At 36.7% G+C, this 18,458-nt stretch overlaps 1 protein-coding gene across 1 annotated transcript; it reads left to right on the top strand.

Annotated features, from left to right (window-relative positions):
- Window positions 1–458: 458 nt before the first annotated feature.
- Window positions 459–13,138, top strand: LOC149071816 (alpha/beta hydrolase domain-containing protein 17C-like). Its single transcript, XM_089247798.1, has 2 exons — window positions 459–1,563; window positions 11,804–13,138. The coding sequence occupies exons 1-2, from the start codon at window positions 902–904 to the stop codon at window positions 12,018–12,020; spliced, it is 879 nt and encodes a 292-aa protein (XP_089103924.1). The 5' UTR covers window positions 459–901; the 3' UTR covers window positions 12,021–13,138.
- The last annotated feature ends 5,320 nt before the right edge of the window (window positions 13,139–18,458 follow it).

An 18,458-nucleotide genomic window follows, 5' to 3' on the forward strand; every position in this document is an offset into this window, starting at 1 on the left:
GCGTGACATTTCTTCATTCTTTGAGGGACATACAAACCATAGACAAGGTAACCAATATGATGACTCATGAAAGACACAAATCCAAATTAACACAAACAAATCCAACACTTTCCACCTGCGCCTTTGTGAAAAATGTTTCGGTTCCTAGTTTCAGCCCTGGACCTGACATCGCAGTTCTCCCCCCCCCCCCCTTTTAGTTATGCTATGAAAGTGTAAGACAATATTTTCAGAACCTTAAAAAAAGGGAACGGCAAGAGAAATATTGGAAAGCATTGAAGAATGTCCCGTAAAATGGGGTCATATGGTTAGGACAGTTATAGAACGATATGATTTATACACCAGAAAAATACTTCTAGTCTTGACCACTATTTACTTGACGGCAGCGCTGATCAGATTTTGAATCCGAATAATAATAATCCATAACAGCCGATTCAAAGGCCAATTTTTTTTTTTTTTTGTAATATATAATTTCATCACCAGCAGTCTTTTGTTTTGCTTATCGCTTTAGAGGGAGATCGAAGTGTCGTGTTTTTTTGGCATTTTCCTTCCTCTCCCGTCTGCAAAAATGAGCGCGTCTGCTTGTTTCAACTGTATAATTTAAATTTTCGGTCTAAGCCTTTTGAATTACTTTCCCTTTTGTTTATCGTCTGCTCGTTCGGATACATTTCAAAGGAGTCTACTCGCCCGTCCATATGTACTTTGTTGTTTTCTAGGCGAAGACGTCCGTGGTCACTGCCCCCCCCCCTTTTGTTTACCGTCTGCTCGTTTCCGTACATTTCAAATCCACCCGCCCATATGTACTTCGTTGTTTTCTAAGCGAACATGTCGGTGCGAAGTATCTAAGCTCGTATCGACGGTCCCTCCGCTATCAAGTTTCTAAAATCATCGTATACAATAAAAGATGTCGCTGCTGCGAGAGCGTTCCGTCAAAGCTTTCTGCTGGCTGTTCTGCTGTCCGCCATGTCCGGGAAGGGTGATATCTAAGCTGGCTTTCCACCCTCCGGAACCGACTTACTTCTTCGAGTCCGTGGACTCCTCATCCAATCTGAGGATCCGGTTCAAAGGTTGGAGGGGCCCTGACCTGTGGTCCCTGGACAAGAACCGTGTAGAGGTCTTCAACGCCAGTACGTCCCGAGGCCACCACATATCCTGCGCATATGTCAAGTGCAACGGCCTCACCAGCACGAAGAGGACCCTGCTGTACAGCCATGGCAATGCCTGCGACCTCGGTATAATCCTACCCATAATTGTGCACTTGTCCAACGCCCTGAACTGCAATGTGCTGGGATACGATTACTCCGGGTACGGCCAGAGCGAGGGCAAGCCCTCGGAGAAGAACCTGTATGTGGACATTGAGACTGCCTGGAAGGCCCTGCAGTCTAGGTACGGGGTCGGGCCGAAAGACGTCATCCTGTATGGGCAGAGTATAGGTACTGTCCCGACTGTTGATCTCGCTTCGAAGAATGAAGTGGCCGGGGTTGTCCTCGTCGCACCCTTGATGTCTGGTCTGCGGGTGGCTTTCCCAGATACGAGGAGGACGTGGTGTTTCGATACCTTCACGAGGTAAACTTGATCACGTTGGGTCTTTTTTTTTTTAGAATATGATAGTGGAACCTGAATAACGCACATGTGGGACTGGCATTTTTGTTCACTAATGGGAGCATCAATTCAATGGCAAAATATATTGAGGTCCTGTTTCACATTTGTTAAAAGTATCTGCCAACGGGGATTGTCCATTATGAAGGTGTCACTACTACTTTGACAAATCAAAAATATTTAGCCGCCAGCCCAATTTCTTAGGAGCCAAACATAGTATTTTGCTCAAGGAAAATTATCCTAAATGTTTACTTATAACTTCATCAAAAGATGCAAACACGTTTAGGAAATTTTAGGCACCAGTATACAAATTTTCTAGTTGTCGTAGTGACCAGCCACCTAGGATTTGTCCAGTCTTGTTCTACAGGTAGTCCCCAAAGCAGAATGTGCCGAAATGTGCAACGTACGTTGCAGAACAACCAGTGCTGTTGCAGAACAATCTGGAAGAATTTTAAGAATAGTGTAGAAAAACACTATGATGTATATGCGAATTTTTACCGCAGAACATTTTCAGTCAGTTGAGGGCTCGTTGCAGAACATCGCAAAACATTCTGCTTTGGGGCAGGTAGTTTCTCATAAGTTCAGGCCCTAGACAAATATGGATTTTCAAGACCCGTTATACATAGTATTGTTAGGCAGACACAAGGGGAGAAGGTCTTGTGCCTGTAATACAAAAGGCAATCAGTTTTAGAGCTCTGAAAATTTGTGGGCTCTGGGCATGTCCCATTTGCTCATGTGAGAAACAGGTCCTGATACTCTAGCTTTATATTGCACCTGTTACAAGGTGCATAACAAGGGCAGCCATGCTGGACCTGAATTTGTGAGAAATTATTATTTTGATTATAACAAGGTGGCTTTTATTTATGATAAAAATATTCGTAGGAATCTAAATGTAATGAAATGCCTATATAATATTCAAAGGACTATAGAGAAACATATCGTAAAACCCAGAGACGTGTTTATGGTTTTACCACCGGTAGGCTATGTGAATTTTTCGGCCCTTTTCCCATTTTAGCCTGATTTTTGCCGTTTCTCATTCCTTGAATTTGTCTCCATTACCCACTTGGTCTCCACCCTTATAAATACAGTAATATTTCGGCTAACAAACTTGATTCTGGAACAAATCGTTAGTCAAAATATGATTTTCCTATAAGTTTCTATGGAAAATGGTCTAATTCATTCTAGAAACGGATAAGATTTGAATATATTATAAAATAGAGAAACATTGTAAAAAAAATACAAATACAGACTGGAGTTTGAGATAAATAACTTCACAAACGGATGAATTTATGGGAAGATGAGATACTAAACATACCTTTTATTACATTATGTATGCCAAGGATGCTTCACCTTTTGGAGAGTGCAGGTCACTTCATCGATTTGAAAACGTTGTGGGCTGTTTAAGTGATATGTAAATGTGCCGCAGGATGCTTTGGATTGCTATTTAACTCTATAATGCCCAGATCGCCCGAAGTCGGCCGAGTAGGTTAATGCCCATAACCGCCTCAAGTCGGCCCAGCTAGGGGGTATGGGTATGTTTCGTTGGGCTTTTGTCACCAACGGGGAAGAAGATGAAAGCTCTTGTCAGAGGCGGGAACGGGAAAGACAACTGCAACGCCCTATCAATGGGATTTTAAAAGCTGATGTACTAGAATGTTCCTTGAGAATGAACTAAGGGTACTCAATGCATTTTACAAAGAGATAATACTGTGAGGAAAGGGGTGTTTTCAGTAGATAAATTATGTCCCGAAAATCCATTGAAATGAAGGGGTGAACGTCAATGCAAAGGGTGGCATGAATAGAAACTCGTGGGGAGAGGGAAAGTGGCCGAAATTTGGACGAGTCCACTTCGAACACAAAAAACTTGGTATTTTCACGGACCCTCCCAGGTTTTCTATCTGGGCGTTAACCCTTCGACAGTTACGCATATTCAGATAAATCCTTCGAAAATGGGCAGAGCCTGTTCAGGAAAGACGATGCTTTCCCCCATTCTCACCAGCAGGTAGCCGGATTTTCGGTAATTGGGGATCCTCCCATCGCAACAATACCTCAACAACATGAATAGACCTATTGTAGGTTAGCCACAATGGCCTCACTGAGTGTTTAAATGTTTATGAAACCTAGGAAATCATTTTTCCCCGATTTCTTGGAGAAAAATGAGAAATTTTCATTTTCACCAATTTCTTTCTATTTTTTGGATTCATGCAAATAGATCATTATTTTAATTGAAAGATAATCATAAATAATTATTATTACATGAAAATCTCGAGCGTCAACGTTTTTTCATTTACAACAGAGTATTCGATTGAAAATAATGAAAACTTCGAGAATTCCAATAAATTCTATAAATTTTCACTTCTGAAAAACGCTCAATGTTTACTAATTTATTTTTTTTAATCAAGTAATGGTAAAAAAAATTAATAAAGAAATCAAAGAACGTAAGTGGAAACGTACGAAGAATTTTAATCATTTTTTTTTAAATTCTTTGACGAAAATTATGCGCGTCTTACTTGAGGCTTCGACGACAATATTTTTCCACGAAAACTTTTCTTTTTTCCTTTCTAGATGTGGCTTATACATCCTTACCGGAATTTACGGGGATTGAATCGCAAGTTTCGTGAATACTCAATATAAAATCAATTTCTATTGCGTGACACACATCGTGGACATTCAATGTTTACTGGATAAATGTCAGTCTATTAATTTATCTGTTGGTATTCAGTATGCGATGATACGAATATTCATATATGTACGCTATATTTAAACTTCCGTAAAATGTTTTGAAAAAAAAATATTAATAATTAACAGTTGATTAGTTACCATACAAATGAAATAATTTTTTCGTGGATAATTTTGTCTTCGACAAAGTTTCGTGAAATGTTTGTCTTAAGCTGCCCCAATTATTTTCAATATACAAGTTAGTTTTCATCAACTCTTTATACTAGGTGTCCTGTAAGCAGGACCGGAACTAGACGGGTGGGGGAGTGAACTGCCCGGGCGGCAAAATTTAGGGGGAGGTAGTTTTAGGTGGTAACAAGAGCACCTTTAAAAAAAGTATATCGAATTTTAAAGTTGTGGCGGTGGCAAAATAATGTTGGCTCCGGGCGGCAAAAATTCTAGTTACGGTCCTGTCTGTTAGTACTAGCTCTGCCCTTATCTCGTCAACCGTCCGTCGTAGAGGTATGATTTCAATTTAAAAAACGCTCAGCAGGCGTTCAAAAATTCCCCTGTACTAGTTTTGAGAATGAAAATACAGTGTGTAGCAAAATAAAAAAAAATTAAATTTTTATACCGTCCTCCGTGCTTTCAATTAGAAAGTTGTTGTCCTGTCTGTCCCGATGCCCAACAAAAAAATTCCATGGTTTCTAAATGCTATATTCACAGAGGTATTCGAATTCGAAAAACGGAGGAGATTTCGGAAAAGAACAGCGTTAAATGCGGGAAAACAGTTTTACACGCTTTTAACTCTGTTCTTCCCCAAATTGCCTCCACTTTTCGAATTTGAATATCTCTGTGAATATAGCACTTGGAAACTTGGAATTTTTTTGTGGATTGTTCGTGTCGCACCAACGCGCTTTGATTTTGGTGCCACATTATGTTGTTGAATATATTCTGTAGCAAAGTCATTGATCTACGTTACTATGTTTTCAATAACTGGTTCATAAAAAAAAAAAAAAGGTTTAACTAGTTGAATGAATTTGAAACGTTGTATAGTGGGACCTATATGCCTGGGTTCCCACTAAAATGGCGTACTCGAGGTGGTGGTGGAATTTTCAATACAACACGACTGCACTAGTCTCTTACACTCTGGAGTTCATCCTAAGATTCGGATGAAACTGATGAAAACGAGCAATCGTTCTCCGAACTTGATATTAACTTCTCTCATCGAATTCATCTTCACTCAATAGAGCCAGTATTATTGTACTTATGGGGGGGTTTGCTTTTACTCGCCTGTCAAATAGTATGAATGTTATACAGAATCATCAAAAACCATTGTGAAACACACATGGCTCAAAAAGTAGAAAAGAAGAGCGAGGAGAAAGGAAATAGGTGGGAAAGTAGGAATGTGTGAGATCACGAGACAAGCATTGTTTGAAACAACCAAATGCTTATTTGTGTTTACCTCTGGTGTTGGCTATAACAAGCCACGATGATAAGAGGCTTATACTAATGGGCGGATACAGATAACTTCACGGGTACCAAATGAGAAATTCTTGTCTTTTTCTTGAAATTCTTCCTCTTCCTAGAATTTAGTTCTGCCTCGTTCAGTTATGATCAGCTCTGGTCAATGCAACCAATTTATTTTGAATGAACTGCTTGCTTTCTTCCATGGGCGTCCGCAAAACCTACCTTTGGGGAGGGGGTAAAAAGAGACACTGGTGGGATTGAAAAGAGGGAGTGTTCAGAGAGTCTCTTCCAAAAAAATTGAGTTAACTCCCTAATCCAGACTGATCCGTGGTCCCGTCACATTTGTCAAGCTGTTTTTTCTTTCAAACTTAGGCCGTAAGAGTTGAAGAAAAAAAACCAAGTTTTTCTTCGTTTTATTTGAATGCATTAACACCTTATATAGTTCTCTTTGTATAACCTCATAATCTTCGGACATCAGTATAAATACCTTTCCAGCTCAATCGAATTTCCTATTCAGTTGTGACATTATCAGGTTAAAAAAAATTGTAAATAAGATGACAAAAGCTAATGCTATACAATTGATCCTAGCTGATAAGACAGTTAAAAAATTTTCGCCCATGGCCCAGGATAAATACGACAGATCACCAATGATCTTTACTGAATAGAAACAGGACGTGAAAGTTTTTGTGGGAGCTTTCTTTACTTTTTAGCACGCAGACATATAGTATAAAAACAGTGAGAGGATAAAATAATGCGAGGAAAGAACGAACACAAGGCTTTTCCTTTTCATTGAGTGTAGCACTCACTACGAGGAAAAAACAGATCTCTGATAATACAGATTCAAGAATTGATCGGATAATCTGGTATCCAATGCTCTGCCCAAAGTATATGCACCTGTTTCTTGGGCATTGTAAAATATATTGAGCATGAGATTTTTTCTTTGGTGACAATGAAATCCGAAATTTTGACACACCACACGCTTTCCACCTTATTCTTCTTTCTACCATCGCCCAACTTCTATTCGGTGATCAACTTCACAAACGGTCTTTTTTTTCGGAATACCGAACGGCCGTTTCAAAAAGTTTCATCGTACTTTCAAAATGTTATTATTTTGAGAGCGACAGAATTTTCCAATGAACTGCATCGTATATCACAACCCATGTAAGTGGGCATTCTGTGATCCACGAAGTTTCGCTACAAGAGCACTTTTCTGAACACAATATTGACATTTATCAATCACAGAAATAACAGACAAGACTACGCCAAAGAGATGAATGTGATCATGGGCGTAGGCAGGATTTTCTCAGAGGGAGAGAAGTGCGTTTCACAATTTAATATTTCCTTGGGGGGGGGGTATTTTTTTCCTGCAAAATAACACTATTATACTGGCTCATCGGGGTGGTTAGACCTTCCCATTTGCGTTAACTCAGGAATGTGATAAGTTAGGATTGGAAGATTGTGCAGGCTTGGGAAAGTGTCACTTCAAAAACTTCACGGAACTGACTGCAATGTACGACCTAAAGTTCCAGAAGTTTAAAATAATTATGGTAATATTCAAGTTCGATGCTCGCAAAGAACGTGAAAGATGTGTAATGGATACTAAAATTTCTATGTTTTTGGAATACATCAGCAGTGTAATAAACTCGATTTATAGACTGAGTTTATTGAGGAAATGATATGCATAGATAATAACGAGAGATTGTAGTTGAAAAAATAAAGAAATGCTGAAATTGCGAAATTCCTTACATTTACTCATACAATATTGTTTGTCGAGACCGATACAAAAGAATGTGTTTGATTGTGACAGACTGTGATCAATGATAGTTGAGGGGAGAGAGTTTTTCCATTCGACTATAGATAGTCAGAAGATGCAGAAATAGGATTTAATTTTTGGGGACGGTTTATATTATGTTAGAGATATAGGATGGATGGCTTAGTTACAGTATCATAGTTGACCACGGATAATTTTATATAGCATAGTTTAGCGGAAAATAAGTCAGTTTATGATGAGAGGGTGAAGGGGTGGGGGGGTTCTTTCTTTACTACGAAAAAAAATTCAGCTCAAGAGGTGTTAGTTTAACGTTCATAGTTATTTTGAAACATAAATTCTGTATCATATCCATTTCTAAACTAATCATCATCCGAAAGTTTCAAAAATAAAAAAAAAATCAAATATAGAAGAAATAACTGAGTGAAAGGGAAAAAAAGCGATACTCTATTTTTGAACTGAAAAAAAAAATACTTCAGACCACAGAAACATCTTCAAGAATTCTCTTTCCCTACAACCCTTTGCACCTCAAGATAGCAATTACAATGCAAGGGATAATAGCATTGTTACCGTGTGCTTTCTGTATTGTGTAGCTGTATAGAGCGTCCTACAATGTCATGATCTCTTCTGAATACTGGAGGAGGAGCTCGTCAACTGCAGGGGCGACAGATTTACACAAAGAAAGTAGGGGAAGGCAACTGATCAGGTCGGCCGGATATATACGGCGCTGCCCAGATTCGCCACAACATTTTTGAGCGGATATATACGGCGCTGCCCATCGAAGGGTTAAAGAGTTAAGTGAAGTAGAACAGCATCTCAGGTCACTTAAGATATCTGTAAACTCGTCACTGGCTATTTTAATTATCAAGAAATGTACCGCAGACCACTTAGTTGAAATGAAAATGTTCCAGGAGCCACTCAAGTGATCTGTAAATGTCCTGCAGATCATTTATGTGATTAAAAGGGAATGTGCTGTGGGCCATTTAAATGATCGGTAAATGTGTCGCAGGTAGGTCACTTGTGGTCTGTAAATGTGCCTTGGCTATATAAGCGAACTGGAACAGAGTCCCAAGTCACTTGAATGATCTGTAAATATGCTGTGGACGATTAAAGTAATCATGTGCCGTGGGACACTCAAGTGATTTGGAAATTTTTTCCTTAGCTCACATTTTTACAAAATTAGGTTTGGGGGGGGGGGGGCCATAGGTTGAGCATGTTTGATTTATGTGCTATGCAGTCAGTTCGGGGATTTGTGAACTATTAACTTTCTAACTATGAATGAAATAGAATTATTGAATCAAAAATTTAGTTCACTGCATGGGTGTTCTATGTTAGCGCATGCAATAGTTATAGACGGAATATAATCAGCACAATGAAAAGTGCATCGGGACCAAAGAATTATATTGTTACATATGACTTTTCACTGTTATTAGATTAGTAAACATGGCACAGCATGTACCTGATATGATTTTTTGTAGCCGTTGTCAATTGGAAAGTTCTATACATGAAACGCTGTTGTCAGTACTAGTTCATTTTTACTCAGCATTTTCTTAACAGTAGCGGGCAGTATCATTTTTGCCTGGGTTCGAGTCCCAGCAGAAACCAGATGACTTTTCTCTCTGAGTTCATCTCAGCATAGTATCCTAAAAATATGATTCCTTGATATCTTGGGCTGAGAAAAAGTATCTCTCATTATTTTCAATTTATATAAACAATCTCCCCAATTCCATCAATTGCCATATCAGACTCTTTGCAGACGATTGTCTCGTCTACCAAACAGGGAGCAACGAATCCGACCAAGCATCTCTTCAACATAAGCTTAATATTATATTGGAATGGTGTTTTGCATTGCAATTAACCCCTAAACTCCTTAGGAATAGTTTTTATGAAGCTTACTCGCAAAACACTTTCCCTTGATTCCTTTTGCTCTATGAACAACTCTATAATCACAGAGGTTTCTCATTATAAATAGCATACATATCTGGGTGTAATTATTTCTGCCGACTTCCATTGGAACCTCCATGCCAATTATGTCTTTCATAAGTGTCCAAAAACCTCAAAAATCCACCTATCATTTTAGACATCTGCTTCCAGACCTTATTCTTCAAGTATTCTCTTAAATGCCTGTGAAATCTGCGACCCACAATCTCTCCAATATAGGCAAATTAGAATCCATTCAAAATAAATCTGTCTGTGTTTCATTTTAAACTGCTGGTCATCCTTTGCCTCCATTATTGAACTAAGCTTCCACCTGTAGACATCTCTCTCGATTAACCTTCCTTTCAAAATCCTTTCTCATATTGGCACCTCCAATATTTTAACCCAACCTTCACACTTTCCGAATGGAATTAGTTATTCCTGAAAATCGAAACCCATCTTTGCATCCACAGACTGTTTAAAATTTAGTTTCTTTCGAACAATAACCAATTGGAACAACCTCCCATCAAACATAATTGATTGTATAACAGTCTGATTTTATTTGCAACATCAATCATCTAATCTTTCAAATTTCACCACCGCATTCCCTTGTACAGGCTTTGGCCAAGTAATATTGTATAAGTTAAAATAAATATGATTATAGGGATTGATTAGTCGACCTATACCGCTATTTTGGCATCTTAAAATTTAGGCTTGCAGTGGTGAGATATATCGCAACAGAAATAACTTGGCGAGAAAAATTGATATGAACCAAGACAGTCTAATGCGGCAAATACGGAAAACTGGCTGAGTGAGGAGATATCAATGTTTCAGGATTTTTCTTTCCTGAAAACATCTATATCTCCTCACTCAGCCAGTTTTCCGTATCTGTGATATTAACAAGGGAGAGTGATGTCTTTCGTCATACACAGCCATCTGGTGGCCTTTATGTCATCTACGAGCTTTAGCAGAATGTTGCTACATGCCATTGCATAATTGCTACATGCCATTCAGCATAAACATATGCTTCAAGGAGGAGGGATTCTGTCTTCATAGCTTAGTTGGTAGAGCATTCGTCTGGCAAATGAGAGACTGGGGTTCGCATCCTCATGAGGGCAGAGATGAAATTTCCTTTCCTGCAACATTGATATCTCCTCACTCAGTTTTCCGTATCTGTCGTATTAACAGGGGGGGGGGGGAGACGTCTTTCATCATAAGATGGTCTACCCCAAGCAAGCCCAAATAATTTTTCCCACCCACAATGAATTAGACTATACATGCTCAACCCATGATGCTCTGGCCAAATGTGACTTACAATCCCATACCTGATTATAAGAATGAGATGAGCGGCACATTCTCAGATCACCTCGGTGACCCACAGCACATTTACCTTAAGTTACTTGGGGCACTGTTACAAATCACTTAATTTACCTGCGGTACATTCCTATTTCAATTAAGTCGTCTGCAGCACATTTTCAGATCATTTCACTAACTGACTTACAGTGCTTTTAAGGATTGCTTAAGTGGCCTGCGGGGCACAACAATAGATCACTTAAGTAACCTTCTTCCCCATCCATTTCCGTCAATATACCCATGTAGTATTCCTAGAAAAAGAAAGAATATACATAATCTTTTTCCCTCGTAGGGTTCGGGAGAAGGTCGCCCATGAAAATCATCTTGAAAATTTTTTTTCTCATAGGGATATGATGCATGTTTTTTTTCTACATGTTGTAATAGTTGTTAAGAGGTTACCTGTAATGTTATGTCTGGGACACATTCGTTCCAACAAAATGTGGCCATTGGAGGAGGTTTTACTGTATTTATGTAAGCTGCAGCATATATAACTTGCTTTCTTCATGTTTCAGTATCGTAAACCCCCAAAAAACCCAGATACTTGTTGATCCTGTTTCCAGCACTACTCATTTGGTAAATTATTCCATGGCAATAAGACAGAAGTTGTCCATGGTTTGAAAGAAAGGTTTTTATTCTCAAGTTATGATAGCTCGATGCCAACAGTTGGTGTTAAGAAAAACGTTGAGTAAAATGAAATCGTATCAATGACGTCCGTTTGCTCCAATAACTTTTCTTCCAATTGCACAGTATAGCCTATATTTGGTTACCCTCCGTAATTACTTCCACATCAAGGCAAGGCCTCAGTGTCTGGTAAAAGCTCAAATGTACTGGGCAAGTTTAGTAGCTGTTCTCTGGCGAGTGAAGTTGCTGGCAAACAAACCAGTTTCATCCAGAAGTGGTCTGTTGACCAGCAGTTAAAAAACACTGCTACAAATCATGTAAATTTGTAAAAATGCACTAATGGTATTCATAACTGACTAGTACAAAACTTTTTCTAGTTTCTTGAATTTTAATTCGATTTTTCCTTTTTTTGTCTTACAGCATAGATAAAGTTCAGAATATATCGTCTCCGTTACTCGTGATTCATGGCACAGATGATCTGATAATAAGCTCGGCACATGGCGAGGCAATATATAAGAAATGCAAGCATTCTGTCGAACCTTTGTTTATCGAAGGAGCGGGTCACAATGATGTAGAAGGTAATGAGGTGTCCATGGAAAGACTTATGAAGTTTGTAAACGAAGAATTGGCCAAATGATCCTGTTAATGTTTTTCTGTTGTACTTTTTCAAGCGATGTGATTCATGAAGAAGACAAAAATAACGTCCATTAAATATTTATAAATTATAGCTTCTAATTGTAAATAGAGTGTATGCGAGCGAGAGATTCTATGCCAAAGCTCAGAAAATTCTACACGTGTTATGCAGAACATTTGAAAAAATTAATCCGGAGATATATATATCGGAAGTTCTGCTTGAAATGTTTTGATATAAAAAATAATGGCAAACAATTTTTATGATCCACGTGTTGTTGTTGTGGATATAATATCCTTTTATAAAGAAGAAATGTGTTCAATCCGTAAAAAAAATCTTTTTTTATTGCTTGTAATATCTTGAAGTGGATTCTAATATTTTATGTAGGCGAAACAATTTTTTTCCCTTTTTACTAATGTAACAAAATCTGTTTTTTAATACTTAACATTTCTCCTCGTAATACAGACGGTGTTCATCAATTTATACGTTACGATAAATGTGATTAATTAGACTATTATGTATAATCGTCTTCCATTTTGGTAAGTTTAATCTAAGTAAGTAAGTTTTTGGTAAGTTTCCTTCAATTTATCACTGTTGCTGGTGATTATGCATAAATACCAAAAGAAAATTAGTGTGCATGATGCCCATGGTATAAATATGATAAATCATATTAAATTTAGCTTATTTGCTTCTTATTATATGTAATTGCAATTTCGTATTGGTGAATATGATAGATGCAGGGTTGGTAAAAAAAACATTTTTTTTTGGTTTAAACCGGTTTTTTTGGTTTTAAATAGTATTAACATTAAAGACAATGAAATTTCTGAAAAATCATTCAAACTTCTAATAATTAACTAAAATAAAATGGTTATTAATGCAATTAACACTATTACCATATTAATTAATCAATAAATATTTCTTACATTTTAACAAAAACCAACTTTTTTTGCTTAACTCAATGGATTACTATGTGTTTGAAAATTCTTTCAATGTTATTATTAATCATATAGTATATAAAGGTTTTTCTCCAGTTATTTTCAGTATACTCAATTAAGAAGCTATTTTGCAAAAAGTAATAAAAATTAGGTGAGTATAATGTATTTAATGAAGCATAAGTAATGCAGATTAATTAGCAATGACTTACAATTTACAGGATGATTATAACTAAGGTTCTGATTTCAAAACACTAAAAAAAAGAATGATTGTCAAAATGACTTGAAAATTGACATGAATATTCCTGAAAAAATGCAATTTTATTTGGTAAAGGGGAAAAAATACTTAAAAATGTAAAATTAATGACATCATCCAACATGTGGGAAATTCGCTCGCAGAATGGAAACGATAGCCAGTCATGGCAGAATGATACCTTAATTGTAGTATTTCACGATTTCATAATTCATGGAAACATCACAAAAAACGAAGTAATTGAACAAATAACTACAACTTACTTAAGAAATGTTAAATATGTTGTCCAACCTGAGGTTGAAAGCACAAAAATTGTTGTTCAACAACAGAATTGGAGTATGCCATGGTCATGATGTGGATGTGCTTGCAATTCAGCTTTATTAAACCAAACCCCCCCCCCCCCACCTCCCCGGTAAATATTCCTGAGGAACTTCTAACATATAGGGAATTTGCTGGTGATTGCAATTCACCAAAGTTTGCAATCTGACCACTGTTTACAACATTTTGAGCTACACCCACAGCCAGAAGTTAAAAGGTTAAGGTGCATCCTGTCAAAATGGGTTTTCAGCAACAGCTTTGCTGGTATTGCAATGTGCATCTTGATAGAAGTTCTATCCACACACTGATGCTGTGGAAGTACTGAAATGATGTGGTTACACAAAATAGATTATACTGCTAGCCAAGGCACATTTTGCACTACTTGTACTTTTTTCCCCTTTTGCAAAAGAAACTTCCATTGCTTCAGGAGTATCCATGCAAATTTTCAATTCATTCTGATCAGTACTTATTGTATAGTTTTGGAATCAAAACTTAAATTATAATCACCCTGTATATAGCTGATTTTTTTTCATAAATTTGTTACTACTATACAGTAGAACCTTGATTAACTGGGCTTAACAGTGTGAAAGTATAAAAAAAAACAACTATTGAATATTAAGACTGGGAGATATACAGTAGGAGATGTGCCATTACTGTTGCTGCTTCTTTGTGAAGGGAAAAAAGAAACCCTGTGAGATAATACACCACTACATTTAGATGCGTGATGCAATCCTTATTCATGAATTTGCTAAAGATAGAGCATCAGAATGTAGCCAAAGGTTAGAAAATGTAAGAATGAGAAATTTTGGCTTTTGTATATAACTTTAAATAACTAAGATACTTCATATGAAAAATATATATATTCTGGCCACTTTTATGAGACTTTTCGAAAAAAACCACTTATAAAATCTTATATCATTTAAAGATATACCATCAGAATGTACCCCAAGGATATAAAATGTGGTAAAAATGAAACATTTTGGCTAATAATGAACCAATATGATATTTTTCAAGGAAAAAAATTATATTTAGGCAACTTTTATTTGATTTTTTGAGAAAAACCACACTGTTTTTTTTAAAAAAACCACTTGGTTTAAACCAAACAACCCTGGATAGATAGGTCCAATCGTTTGAGATTTATTATTTTGGTTACCGTAATTGTGAAGCGGTTCTAATGAACTCTGATTTAACTTATTTTTCCCAAACATCCTTGATATAACAAACTAAAATTTAACAAATTTCACAATCATAACCCTTATGCTACGTATCACTTTATCCAATTCGTAGGTATTTTTTTAGTATTTATCACAAATTTACTAATGAGATGCTTGGGTGTTATGCGTAATCACTGGTAAAAATGATAAATTTATCTAACTTACCAAGACGATTGGCAATTATGCATAACTGATTTGTCACATTTACCGTAATATATATTTTAATGTATATGTATATATAGTTTGTATTTTTTCGTAAATTTATATTTTAGAAGTGTTTTTGAACATTTTTTTTTCTAATACAGCTTTTAAGCAAACTTATATTTTGCATTCTACTATTGTTTTTTTATGGGGGGGGGGGGGGGGGCAACCGCAGTTGATCAGCTCAAACTAATTTGCTGATCTATTTTGTTCTGTTTAAAAGAAAAATGTGTTCATTTAAATCAATTTTGTTTGGTGCTCGATTTTTTTTTAACCTTTAAGTGGTAATGGTCTGGTTTGAAGTTGGTGCCATGATTTCAAAGAGCAAGTGTAGAACTTAAAAAGAGCAGTTTTGTTTTTCCTTCCAGCTAGGAGACCCCTGAACATTTCTGGCGGAGGAAGAAAGGGCATGGTGTTCTCAAGACAACCCCCAGTCTTATCCATCCTATGAAAAATCTTTAATATTCTGGCCATGTTAAAAGGTCATGCTGATCTGCCCACGCTGTGATGTCCAAGTTGATCTCCTCTGGGGGGGGGGGGAGGGATATGCCCACACTCAGCCTCCAGCCTGCCAGGGGGTTAAATTTTTGTCATCAAAATTTATTCTTAAGAAAGTACCAGTAGGCACAACATAAGTAAATCACAATTTGTGGCCCCCATAAGCTGTATCTCTTATATTACCTGATTTGTTGACTGAAAATGTTGCTCACTCGTGGTTGAAAGCTATTTGTTCCTACTCCAGTTTCCACGTCAATACAAAAAAGTGAAAAAAGGTGCAAGATCAAGGACACTTTCTTGAGCGATTCCATGCGAGATCCTTTACAATCAGGAAATTCCCCTTCCACCATTACCCACATGACCTATCTTGAAACCAAAATTTTATTCATTTTTCTACAATTTTATCTAAAAAAAACCCATAAAAACTTTTACCAGTAAAGATTGTGCTACTGATACACATGTCCTGAAATAGCATACTGTATATCCTGAAATAAACAGGAATATTCATTTGCTGTCTTTGAACAAAAGTGTGACATCAGTATTATATCTGTATAGTCAACCTCTGTTCCCTATCTTTTTTTCAATGATTGCAGAGAAATCACTTGGAGTTGCAAACCTGTTCTTTTCCCAAAGATGAGTTCACTTTCATTTACAGGCACCTTAGCTACTTAAGGATGTTTTTAGACCAATGTTTTTCTATCTTTTTACTGCTGTGAAAAGCAGTTGAAAAATTTTGCTGACCAGCAGAAATGGGAGAAATAATTTGTGAAACCGTAAATAATTATATATATATATAGCAAATGGGAGAAACAATTTGCGGACTGGCAGTATATAAGTATTGTGTAGGTGTGTATTTGGGTTCTGAACTTTTTTCAGTCTTTTAACCATCGAAGGTTCAGCAGCACAAAAACAAATCTTTGCAAGATGTTAAGCTACTGGAAAATTGGTAGGACAGGAGGGACCTACATCTTAAGGAAAAATAACCAGAAAACCAGTCGCAATGATACATTACCATTTAAGGGTTTAAAGAACATGCTGTATTGACTTGATTCTAACATTTGTCTAAATGTGTGTTCTGTTTCTGAATATTTCTACCGATTTGAACGTGCACCTATATATGTTTGCTTTTGGTTTCAAAAAATAATGTACATTCGATTCATATAAATAGGGTGCTATCAAGCATTCAGACACTGATGATTTACCAGTGTAGGTCTAATAATGATTTTCATAATCGTACATGGGTAAATCAGAAAATAAAGATAATTTTCAGATAATGTTATTTCCACCAATGATCACATCGCCTCCCCTCTTCTGGTGTTATTCAGCAAGGTTTATAACTCAATGTGTGTTTAGCACTTCATTTGAAGTGATGATCAGAAGAAATATCGGGTACTGTAATGATTCAAATGAAAGTCATTGTTTAGTTTGTACTATCAGAGCTGTATTTCCACATGAGCAAGTGGGGCATTTGCCCAAGGTCCCATGATTTTGGTGTCCCTAAAATTTAAACGTATATTCACTAACTAGACAAACAGTTGACCCTCGTCAGGGGGGGGGAAGATTCCCCAATATTGAAGGGTCCTGGTTAATGTTGCTAAACGAGGTCGATGAGCAATAAACACATTTCAGACAGCAGCTACCATTTAGTAGGTATATGTTGGGCCTACAGAAAGCACAATCATGGCATTTATGGGTTCAATCATAATTTCTTTGTCATTTGAAAGCATGACATGAAAATTATCATTTTCTGATTTACCTTGTATATAGTGAATAAGTCTACAACAATTTTTTTTGGAGTGGGTTCACCATTCATTTGCACTTTTACAATATTTGTTTTGCTCTGAAACACAAAAATCATTTACAAATTCATGTTACGCATGTAATGTTTTCCTTTTTTCTCCTGTAGTAGTTTGGTACCAGCTTAGATAATTCATGCAGGCTGTTCAATAAAGAATGAGACTAAATTTTTTCCCATTAAATGCTTTTATTTTAGATCTTTGCTACAATGGCCCTTTTAACAAAATGTTCATTTATTGTAAAGCACCTCTGTAAGCTTTTCTTCCAGTCTTGAAGCGTATGCAGTGCTGAGGGCTAATTTTCACGATTTGCTTCTGCTTGTTTCAATAATTGTACAATCGCAAAAAGAATGTCTTCGTAAAAATCCTGATTTTAATGTTGGAACAGGGCTTGATGAATCCCAGTTGCCATGGTGACTAAAAAATTGGGTTTGATGCCAGAAGTTTCCAATTTAATCATCACATATAGAAGTCTGAGGACAATGTGGTAATTTCTGAATTTATGCGAGTGTTCTACCATGGATTAGACAACCCCTGTGTTAGACAAGAAAAAAAGTCACGCTGCTAGATTAGGTCTGTATAGTGGATGAAGTGCACATTCAATATTAATTCATGGTCAGAAAAGACCATTCCTGCTACATGACACTGAGCATTGTTGTGAAGAAAATGGATAAGGTTCTGGCCATTTTCTCAATAAGATGCAAGATACAGCAGTCACAGCTTATAAGAATGAACTGTTATGAGAATCAAATTGGCAAAACAAAAACCAAATGTTATTTTAACTGTGGTGAATCATCGGGTAAAAAAAAAAATTTTCTCCAAAACTGCCACCGACTCAGTAGAGGGAACTTCTAAAATATTGTTATTCATAAGATTTTTTTTATTACTTTTACCTTTGCAGTAATCATCCTATATTTACTTTTCCCGCCCCAGGGCTTTTATAAGAGCATCATGTGTAACCTCCATATTAACAGTTGCATGCCCAGTTCAAATTACCCGAGTTGAAAGCAGACGATAAGAAAAGACAAATTAGTTTTTTTCTCTTCAATTACTTTTTTACAATAAGTATTTGTAAGGTGTTAAATCTACAATTTAAACCTTTTTAGTTGACAATTTTTTCAATTAAGATATCTATTCAAAGATTTGAGTCAATGAATGGATTTCACCTGCGGAAATCCATACTAAGCTGAGCATCACATCTCTTGTTGAGAACCTAAAAGCCCTGTGTTCTG

Source organism: Pholcus phalangioides, unplaced genomic scaffold (assembly GCF_987345545.1).
Source record: "Pholcus phalangioides strain wild (caught in Gottingen) unplaced genomic scaffold, Ppha-v1.0 ptg000018l_1, whole genome shotgun sequence".
NCBI classification, from domain to species: domain Eukaryota; kingdom Metazoa; phylum Arthropoda; class Arachnida; order Araneae; family Pholcidae; genus Pholcus; species Pholcus phalangioides.

Coding starts and splice junctions, on each gene's coding strand:
- LOC149071816 (XM_089247798.1), top strand. CDS start 902: ATGTCGCTGCTGCGAGAGCGTTCCGTCAAAGCTTTCTGCTGGCTGTTC. Junction 1,564..11,803: donor TGTTTCGATACCTTCACGAG/GTAAACTTGATC, acceptor TTTGTCTTACAG/CATAGATAAAGTTCAGAATA.